A 9,743-nucleotide genomic window follows, 5' to 3' on the forward strand; every position below is an offset into this window, starting at 1 on the left:
GTCTCTCACAGTTGAAGTGTACCTCTGGTGCAAATTACTGACCTCTGTCATCATTTTAGGTGGGGGAACTTGCACAATCAGTGGCTGACTAAATACTTTTTTGTCCCACTGTACCTATACTCATGCCTAAGATTTCAAATAATCTCCTTTGCAAATTTTAACCGGTTTACACACAGATTAGCATGGCATAAAAAGATAGTAGCTATGTAGGTGCAGCGTCACAAAGCCGCTTTTATGGCTGCATGCTCAAAGGTATACAAAGCAGTATATAACTCACTAACCCTTTAACTAAATGTGTACCTGTTCCACCTGAGATATTGAGTGTGGTGTTTAAATGCATGTTTCTGCTCTTGGTGTTTTGGCACAGCATTGAGTTACAGTGTCGGGAGCAGAGTGGGTCACTGCGCTCCAAGGTGTACACACACCTGTCGTCTTTCCTGCCCTGTAGCAGAGATACGCTTCTCAAACGTGTAAAGAAACTGCTAATCGCACAAGTGGTGAGTGTGCTCATGTGTTCAGCTGCATTTCTATTACAGAGTTGTAAATTATTTATACTTGTGTGACCTGCTTCTTATGTGCTCTTGATAAGGGGGAGCCCCCTGGGGTGGAAAATCCCATGCAGAAACTTAAAGATGCCATTGGAAGATCTATGCCTGAGCAGATTTCATGTTTCAATGAAGAATGTCAGGCATATGAACAAGTCAAGACTTCAAAGTAAGTTCATTTATTCTTGGAAAATGGAGGTGAGACTATCAGCTACTAGTGTCTATAATTTTATTTAACAAAATAAAATCTCCTTTCCTACTTACCACGTTGTCTCATCTCCCATTCTTTGCCACAGTTGTGGCTGTATTTAAATATTACAATCTTTTCTTATGGCTGACACAACCAAATTGTACAATTTCAAAAAGGCAGATGCGACATGAGCATTACTCTACAGCATGTACATGCAACTGCTAGGCTGGGATCAGCATTTACTCAGCTTTAACAGCACTCTGGCTTCTAGGCTAGCTTAGCATTAGCATGTTGGCTGTGCAGGTGCTTGCAAAGAGAATTGGACTACTGGGAACCATCCCTAGCCCTCTGTGATAATGGCATTTTCTGTTTATCTAAAGAGCAACAGAGGACAATGATGAGGAGAAAACTGGGAGAAAAGCAGGTCCTAAGAAAGTGTTCAAGTGGAATGAGGAGATCAGGTAAGCTGTAAAGATCAATCACGTGTTAACATGTTTTATTTCAGTAAGAGCTTTTAAAACTGTGCTTTAGTCCATGAAAACGGACACTTTGACCTGTTCTGTCATTTAGAGAGTGTTTGGGCCAAGTGCTGAAAGCAAAAGCAGACAATTATAAAAAGGAAAGGAAGGGGGAACAGGAGGTTGAAGAGCATCTCAAGATCTTTCTTGACAATGAGGTCAAACCGCTTTGGCCAAAAGGGTGGATGCAATCAAGGTAAACTATAATGGTGCAGTTTCAGTCCTGAAACTTTATTTTCATACTTTTAACTATACACATGTTACGACTTAAATGTCTTTTTTCTCTCTCAGGGTTCTGATGAAGGAGAGCAGGAAATTGTTACATCTCTCGTCATTACTGTGAGTGCAGCGATGGGTGGAATTAAATGCTGTTATTTGTATGAATTTCTACATAAAATGTTTAAAGTTATTTACCAAAAATGCAAGCATTGTTTCACATGTTTAGAACGAAGAAGGCCAAGTGTGAGAAGAAGCAGTCATGTTCATTCTCAGATGACTGTAATGGCGATCGGGGAAATTTACCGCTGACAGAAATGTCCACAGGAGCAGCTTCTGCCTTCACCGAAGGCTCCGATATACTCTGTTCTGTTGTTCACGAGGGTGCTGCCACGAAGAAGGGCGAGGTCAAAAAAGTGGAAATGAATGTCAGAGCCACCTCAAATGCAGAGTCGGAGAAATCTCAAGTTGATGAGACACCCACTCCCACTCATTCCCTCCTGGATCTCCTTGCTGAACAAGCCCTGGCTCAGGAGCAACAGCTCCCAGGGCTCCAGGAGCTCCTAGCAGAAGTTGCAAAAACCAAGTGTTTTGTTCATCACTGGAGCTTCTCGGAGACACAGAGTTCTCCCCTACTCCCTCCTCCTCCTCCTCAGTCCAGCCCAGTTGGTTTCCCAGCACAGAGTATATGTGGTGACATTTTGCCTCAGATGCTTCAGGTTGGAGGCACCAAACATGCAGATGCTGTTCAGGTGCACAGAGTCTCTGAAGGTGATGGTGCTACAAAATGACAACCTTCAACAAAGACATGCAGTAAGTTGTATATTTTCTTTTTACTCTAACATTACAACAACTCTGAATTTAGAGTAGTGCTCCTCATGTTCAGTTTTCTTTCTGTCTTAATAAAAGGGGATGAAAAGGGGACACTCCAATGATATAGGGAATTAATTGGATAGCAGTTTTATAGAACTGAACTAAAATGATCAGAAATGCTCAAAATGACAAAAATCAACAACCGAAGGGACATGTTTGTACTTGAAACAAAATTTATTTCAAATTCAAATCTCATATTTAGACAAAATAAAAGATGGCTGTAGCTCCAAGGTTCAAAATTGGCTCCAAAATCCTGAAACCTGCATTCTGTCTAATAAGAGTGAGAGGATTATCCAGGATGTGTGTTAGCTAATGGTTTCTAAACGACAATGGCAGCAAAAACTTCATTGTGGGACCAAACCAGTGTGTGACATCATGGTTTAGTAGTTTACGTTTTTATCAAACGCAACACATCAATTGCTACAAGATGCTTTATGTATTCCAATAAGTTTCAATGTCAAAATAAAAGCTTTATTTACATTTTGTCAAGTAGATAAAATGTTTTTTCTTTTTAGATGGAGCAGAATCGTTGAAGATGAACTGGGCACATGATGAGGTTCTAATGGAGTAGTTCTTATACTAAAATCAACAAAGTTAATGTCTTAAACTACACACTTTCACTTAATACATAATAAAGAGAGCATGTCATAGCTGTTTATTTGGTGCTTTATTTTCTTAACATTTTGTACAGCAACTGAAGGTTTTAGTAATGATTCATGTTACCAACTTGACTGAGGCTAGTAACAAATGACTCAAAACAACAAAGTTCAACTGCCTAGTCAGCTTATTTAAGCTGAAATTTATTGTGCAATGAAAGTATTGCAAGGAGTAATGCAGGAGCTGTGAATAAGGATGTAAAAATAAAATGTCTCAACGAGCCTAAAGGACGATGAGGAAGTCTAAAGTTACCCAACTAAAGAGCAGGCTGTTAGCCTCTTGTACCATTTGGGTGCAGCTTTTGCTTTGACAGCTAACCCAGACAGTTTCTAAAAGGGGGTGGAGCAGGACAGTGGGTTGACACATACATTATGCCCAATGATTTATTTAAATTTTTTACCCTCACCCACATCAACACATTGATCCAGTTTTCCAAATCCAAAGAAAATCCTTCCAAAAACTCTTGGATTCTTTACATGGCAGGATGGGGGCGTAACTCAGCATTTCTTCAGATATCAAATAGTAATGAAACACCATTGTGATGTTCAAAAGAAAATAAGACAACCAGATATCTTTCTGGATGCCTTTGCTGGACTGTCTCGCCTTATTTCCAGTTTCAGCTCTTTAAAAGTAAATTGTTTTTAACTAAATCATACTGCTTTCACATACCCATGAACACTGAGTGATTAAGGACTAAAATGTGAATTTCTTTCTAGAGAAGCTTTCAGTCTGGAAGATGTGAACTTTGCCTTTTGGGCAGATAACAAAGGCAGCTTAGTTACATAAGAACATGTACCTGGACAGAAGTTCAGCAACAAAACGATTAAAAAGAACAACTAGAGAGCATCATCTGCTTTTAGTGAGACTCCACTGTTTTTGAAATGCACATAAAGACATTCAAATTCAAAGCTGAGCCTTGAGGACACAAGGAATGACACAGCAATGAACATTTCTCTGCATTTTCTACAGCAGGAGCACTTTTATCCAAGTAACGTGGAAAGAGGAACTTTTAAGGTTTTACACGTGAGTTATCATCTGGGTAAGAAGAACAAGCAGCAAGAAATGTCCACAACAGCTGTTTGCAGTTCCTGGAAAGCAGAAGAAACTGTTTTCAGCACAAGATTACTCCAAACCTTCAGTTTAGGATTCTTCTCATTTACATGATCATATATCAGAACAAAAGCTTTCTCAAACTCCAGGAAGGATGATTTGGAACAATGAAAGTGGAAATGTTAACAGGGAACATTTAATTGTGTTCAGTAGTAATGCAGACAACCCTACCTCTGGCAGGAAGGATTTTCACTTCCACTGTGAAGTTTTTTGAAAATAATCCTTTAGCTTGGATTGTGTAATTTCCAGCGTCCTTTTTATTTAAATGAGAGGGTGGGGCAACTATCTGCCCATTTCTGAACCAGGTCACTGATGGCTGAGGGTTTCCTGTCACCTCACATGGGAATCTCTCGCCCTCTGTCACCTTAAGTTTTACAGGACAGCTAAGCTGTGGTGCAACTGAAACAAGGAAAAACAATCAGTGGAAGAAAAGACACCTACTACATTTTATCTAACGAAAGAAGCTCTGTTTGTTCACTTTTCTAGTAAGAAGAAAAATATGGTTTAAGCAGTTCTATGTAACACTTTACAGCTGACGGTATATGACCGGAGAACAAAGAGTGCAGTTTCATTTGAAGTAGTTTATATATGTGATTCTTTTTGCAAGAGGAAACATTACACAACAGCTTTATATTGCCTCATTAAAATGCTTCTTGAGTGATAAACTGGTTTGTAGAGCAGAAAGTCTTCAGTCATATGTTATTGACAGTGCATATATTGTGACTATGGCAGAAGCTCTGGTGGTCATTTTCCACAGTCAATAAGTAAATAAATATTAGGATTATCCACACCTGAACTGTGTTGATATATTCTTTGCTGTATTTTCTGCACTGTTGTCACTCCCATGTAAAAAAAGCAATTTTGGAAATGCTGTTGTGGCTTTACCATAATATTGCATCCTGCGCACTGAGCAGATCAGGTTATACTTAGAGCTGTTATGCTGTTTTAAGCTTTGATAACCATATGCACATTAAATGTAGCCTGGGTAAGTAGTTGTTCAGTGATGCTGGGAAAGCTCCAGGTGGCAGAACTGGAGCTCAAAATGTACGTGTTTTAAATGGATGCTGCAGTGTTTGAAGCAAATAGCTTGCATCTACCCTTTTGGCCTTACAGAAAAAGCAAAGAGGGATCCTAAAGATGTGGAGAGGGGAAAAAGAACTAAAGGGGAAATTAAAAAACAGAATCCACATAAATTCCAAAAATTTGTAGCGCAGATCACTGGTTTCACTTACAGAGTCTTTGTGACGCCATCACTGGAAGGTGCTGTGGTCCTTCAGGTCCCAGCTCAAGTTTGGCTTCACACCAGTACTGAGCTTCAGTGTCTTCTTTACTGGATACGATGTTCAGAGTGAAGCTCTGAGTCACTGGTTTCTTCTCACTGGATGTATTCGAGTGCATCTGAGCCAGCATTTTCTCCCCTCTGTAGAAGGTCACGAGGACGTTTTCAGCAGGCGCAACCTCTGTAACGTGGCACTGTAGAGTATACCGATCACCCTCAAACGGTGACTCACTGTGATTTAGAAATGTGATGGATACTCTGTCTGGAGGCTCTGTGGAGAGAGGTTGGCATATCAGCCATGTAAAGTGCTTCATGCATGTCAGAAGGATAATGCTGTTGACTTACTGTAGACTATTAGGGTGAGTTTACTGTAACACTGTCCTCCCTGTTCAGATAGGGCAAAACACACAGGCTTGATGGTCCAGTCAGTCATCTTCTCAACACTCCAGATCAGAAAACCTTGTGATGTAAAGTTAGGACGGTTCTGGAGTGGCAAAGGGTAACAAATCGCAAAGCTATTCAGATTTTTCTTTTTCTTTTTTCCTCAAGTGAAGGCAATGAACAATAAACACAATGGTGTGTGTGTGTGTGTGTGTGTGTGTGTGTGTGTGTGTGTGTGTGTGTGTAAAACACACACACAAACACACTCTCAAATGTATCACGTCTTTGAAAAGCGGAGTTCAACGTCTGTAGCCATACACAGGTCTGATTACTGCCACACCTGTGCTCGATCAAATCTCTTAAATAGGACCTGCCTGACAAAGTAGAGTAGACCAAAAAGTCCTCCAAAACTAGAAATCATGCTGCGATCGAAGGAAATTCGGGTACAAGTGAGAAACGATGTAACTCAGATCTCAGTCTGGATAAGGTTATAAAGCCATTTCTAAAGCTATGGGACTCCAGCGAGCCACAGTGAAAGACATTATCCACAAATGGCGAAAACCTGGAACAGTGGTGAACTTTCACTGGCTGAACAAAGTTACCCCAGGACCTCAGCAACGACTCATCCACCCCGGAACAAAGAACGGTAGGCCTCTCTTGCTTCAGTTCAGTGTTCATGACATCACCATAAGGTAGAGACTGGGCAAAAATGTCCTCAAATGGTTCCAAGATGAAAACCACTGCTGAGCAAAAGGAACATAAAGGCGTAGTTCAGTTTTCCAGAAAACATCGTGATGATCTCCAAGCCTTGAAAAATGGTCAGACTGGGTGTGTCCCATTACTTGTGGCATAAAAGTAACTCAGCATTTCAGAAAAGGAACGACACACCAACAGTAAAACGTGGCAGTAATGTGATGGTCCAGTGCTGCTTTGTTGCCTAGGGATCTGGGAGACTTGATCTGGTAAATGGAACCATGGATCTACCAAAACATCTTGAAGGAGAATATCCAGCCATCTGTTTGTGCCCTCAAGCTGAAGAGCACTTGGTTTTTGCAGAAAGACAGTGATCCAAAACACTCCAGCAAGTCCACCTCTAACTTAAGAAAAAGAGCAGGACTGCTTTGGAGTCCTGACCTGAATCAGATTAAGATGCTGTGGCATGACCTTAAAAAGGTAATTCATGCTTGAAAACCCTCGATTTTGGCTGAATTACAACAATTCTGCAGAGACAAGTGGTCCAAAATTCCTCCAAAGTGCTGTAAAAGACTCATTGCCAGTGATCACAAATGTTTGATTGCAGTTGTTGCTGCTTAGGGTTGCCCAACCAGTTATTAGATTTAGGGGGCAATCACTTTTTTACAAAAAACAATGTAGGTGGACCTCCAAAACTAGTTCATGCATTTATTACATCTAGGCTCGATGACGGTAATGCATTATTATAAGGATGCCTTAAAAACTCCCTGAAATGCCTTTACTTGAGGTGAAATGCTGCAGCAAGAATACTGACATAGACTAGTAAGAGAGTACATATTTCTTCTATATTGTCTTCTCTTCATTGGCTCCCTGTTAAATCCAGAATCAGATTCAAAATCATCATTCCAAAATAAGTCTTTTAAGAATTTTTAGTACTGTATCACCCCATCCGATCACTTCACAGTCAGACTGAGTTCACATGTGGTTCCTAGAGTATTAAAAAGTAGAATGGGAGACAGTCTCCAGCTTTCGGGCTCCTCTTTGGTGGAACCAGTTCCTAGTTTGAATTTAGGAGACAGATTCCCTCTTTACTTTTAAGTTTACTCTTAAGACTTTCCTTATTGACAATTATGCTGAAATTATGCTCTCTTCCACAGTGTCTTTTTTTCCTGTGTTCTTCTCTTCACCCCCAACCAATCTCAACAATTGCCTGCCCCTCCCTGGGCACGGTTCTTCCATGGGTTTCTTCTCGTTAAAAAGTTTTTCCTATATAAATAATATTGAATTGAATTTACCTTCACCACTTCTGCTGCTTCCATGGTAACCTTTTCATCTGTCTTCCTCTGATTTACACATCTATCCTGTTTTGGTTGTACTTTCATTCCTCTTCTCCTCTGAGCATACCTCCACGTCTCCAGGTTCTTTTCCACCTACTCCATACTCTCACTACTGATCACAATTTCATTAGTGAGCATCATAGTCCATGCAGACTCCAGCCTCGCCTCATCTGTCAGACTGTCAATCACTACTGTCAACAAGAAGTGGCTCACAGCCGATCCCTGATGTACTCACACCTCACCAATGTCTCGCTGTCCTCAGACATGTCTGGCATCATCCTTGCATCTTCTGCCATTCCTGACTTCTTCAGGCAGTACCCCAGTTCCTATCTTGGCACCCTATCATGTCCTTTAGATCCACAAACACAGTGCAACTCCTGACCTTCTCAATACTTCTCAGTCAACGCCCTCAAAGCAAATACTGCATCTGCAGTGCTCTTTCTTTATTTCCCAATACACTTCACACTTATCATAACTCTCTTTGCATTGGATATGAAGTTGTGAAGACTGTGTGATGAAAATATACAGCTCTCTTATGTAAAACTACAAAGTGAGGATATAAGCCTTATATTTAGTTTAGTTAGTGGGTGTTGTTTGGTTCTCAACATATAAAACACTGTGTATAATCAAACACTGATTAACCTACCAGTGGGACTTCCCAACCAATGCCAAAATACCCCATTCTTTGTATGGAGCAGTTAGCTTTGACTGGATCTCCAAACCTGTAAAAGGAGATACACAATTAATTCCCTCAGACACGCAGATGATTCTGTTAATTTGGTGACATTTTCTTGACGTTGCCTCTTACATTTCAATACAAGTCATGACAGCAACTGAAATATTTAATAGTTGGAAATTGATCCAAGATAAAAATCAGAGTGCTGATCTTTGCACCATAGATTTCAGAAGCTCAACATAACAGGACTGCAAGGTCAAAACCTCGTGAACCTTTCTGAACAATGAAATACCACAAGGTCACCATGTCTGAGTGACACCAAGCTATCATTTTACTGTCCAAAAAGGCTTTAAACTGCACAGATGAGTGAACGGCAAGTTAGTGCACACAGACTCTTATCACTGACCACCTACGTCAGCCTGAAATAATCACTCACTCTTTTTTGCCATACCTGACCACCACAGTGGAGGGTGATATCTTTAGAGGGCAGAGGACACTTTGTGTTGATTCTCCAGGTGTGATGGGAGAAGCGACAAGGCTGACATTTGGAAAGGGAAGTGCGAATTCTGGTGAAAGAGATGGTGTGTTAGTGAAAACAGGGTATGAAGTACCTGAGGTTAAGGGAGTGGAGAAAGAGCAAGATATAATAAGTCATGAAAGTAAACACTGTGTACTGTATCTTTAAAGTCTGTGCAAAATCATTTTGCACTTTTATTTTTATCAGAAATCCACACAACATGTTTTAACTAAGAAATAAAAAAGATCTAATTTTCCTCGCTTTACTATAATAATCCAAGTCTTTAGTTGCTAAAGCTTTCCTTACGAATGTCAGCTTATGCAACTTTAGACTGCATGTTGTACCTTTCTGTCTAAGTTCAATCTGTGGGGCAGCAATACTGTAAAACCTTGTGTTACGTGTACTTTTTTTTAATAAACTGGAAGAAAACCTCAAAATACTATAAAATATTTCATGCAGGCTCAATCATCCAGGTAAGGAAATCCCAAAATGTTGATTCTGTTCATCTGGATGTAGAGTTTTCAGTGGGAGAAACTCTAGCAACTTCTTCAGTTGAGACTGAATGAGGGACAAACGTTTCTCCCACTGAAAACGCTACATCCAGATGAACAGAATCAACTTTTTGGGGTTCATCCATTGTGCTTGTTTAAAAAAAAAAAAAAAAAAACTGTTAAAAATTCATTGTGAGCTTTCTGAAAATGAAAGTATCTACAAAAACACTGCAGACAGTGACTTTTTAAATGTACTTTTT

The 9,743-nt window shown here is 40.1% G+C and overlaps 2 protein-coding genes across 7 annotated transcripts in view; one reads left to right on the top strand and one right to left on the bottom strand.

Annotated features, from left to right (window-relative positions):
- Positions 1 to 4,069, top strand: part of LOC102294115 (ubinuclein-1) — a 9,090-nt gene extending 5,021 nt beyond the window's left edge. For 2 of the 3 annotated variants that reach the window (XM_014338802.2, XM_005938466.3), the window contains exons 9-15: positions 368 to 497; positions 590 to 714; positions 1,116 to 1,196; positions 1,306 to 1,449; positions 1,545 to 1,592; positions 1,699 to 2,282; positions 2,858 to 3,012. In XM_014338802.2, the coding sequence (XP_014194288.1) occupies positions 368 to 497; positions 590 to 714; positions 1,116 to 1,196; positions 1,306 to 1,449; positions 1,545 to 1,592; positions 1,699 to 2,260 (1,090 nt within the window). In that variant the 3' untranslated portion in view covers positions 2,261 to 2,282; positions 2,858 to 3,012. Of the gene's footprint in view, positions 1 to 367; positions 498 to 589; positions 715 to 1,115; positions 1,197 to 1,305; positions 1,450 to 1,544; positions 1,593 to 1,698; positions 2,283 to 2,857; positions 3,013 to 3,968 lie in introns of those variants that run through there. The other variant, XM_014338803.2, reaches the window with a different exon arrangement.
- Positions 3,985 to 9,743, bottom strand: part of LOC102295009 (intercellular adhesion molecule 1) — a 7,641-nt gene continuing 1,882 nt past the window's right edge. The window contains exons 2-7 of one of the 4 annotated variants that reach the window (XM_042227309.1): positions 8,912 to 9,086; positions 8,446 to 8,521; positions 5,734 to 5,872; positions 5,342 to 5,659; positions 4,281 to 4,508; positions 3,985 to 4,087 (exon numbers count right to left, since the gene is read on the bottom strand). In XM_042227309.1, the coding sequence (XP_042083243.1) occupies positions 4,017 to 4,087; positions 4,281 to 4,508; positions 5,342 to 5,659; positions 5,734 to 5,872; positions 8,446 to 8,521; positions 8,912 to 9,086 (1,007 nt within the window). In that variant the 3' untranslated portion in view covers positions 3,985 to 4,016. The remainder of the gene's footprint in view (positions 4,088 to 4,280; positions 4,509 to 5,341; positions 5,660 to 5,733; positions 5,873 to 8,445; positions 8,522 to 8,911; positions 9,087 to 9,743) is intronic. The other 3 variants (XM_042227310.1, XM_042227311.1, XM_005938470.3) reach the window with 3 other exon arrangements.

This window comes from Haplochromis burtoni, unplaced genomic scaffold, assembly GCF_018398535.1.
Source record: "Haplochromis burtoni strain Fernald_Lab_line unplaced genomic scaffold, NCSU_Asbu1 Contig_253, whole genome shotgun sequence".
Lineage (NCBI taxonomy): Eukaryota > Metazoa > Chordata > Actinopteri > Cichliformes > Cichlidae > Haplochromis > Haplochromis burtoni.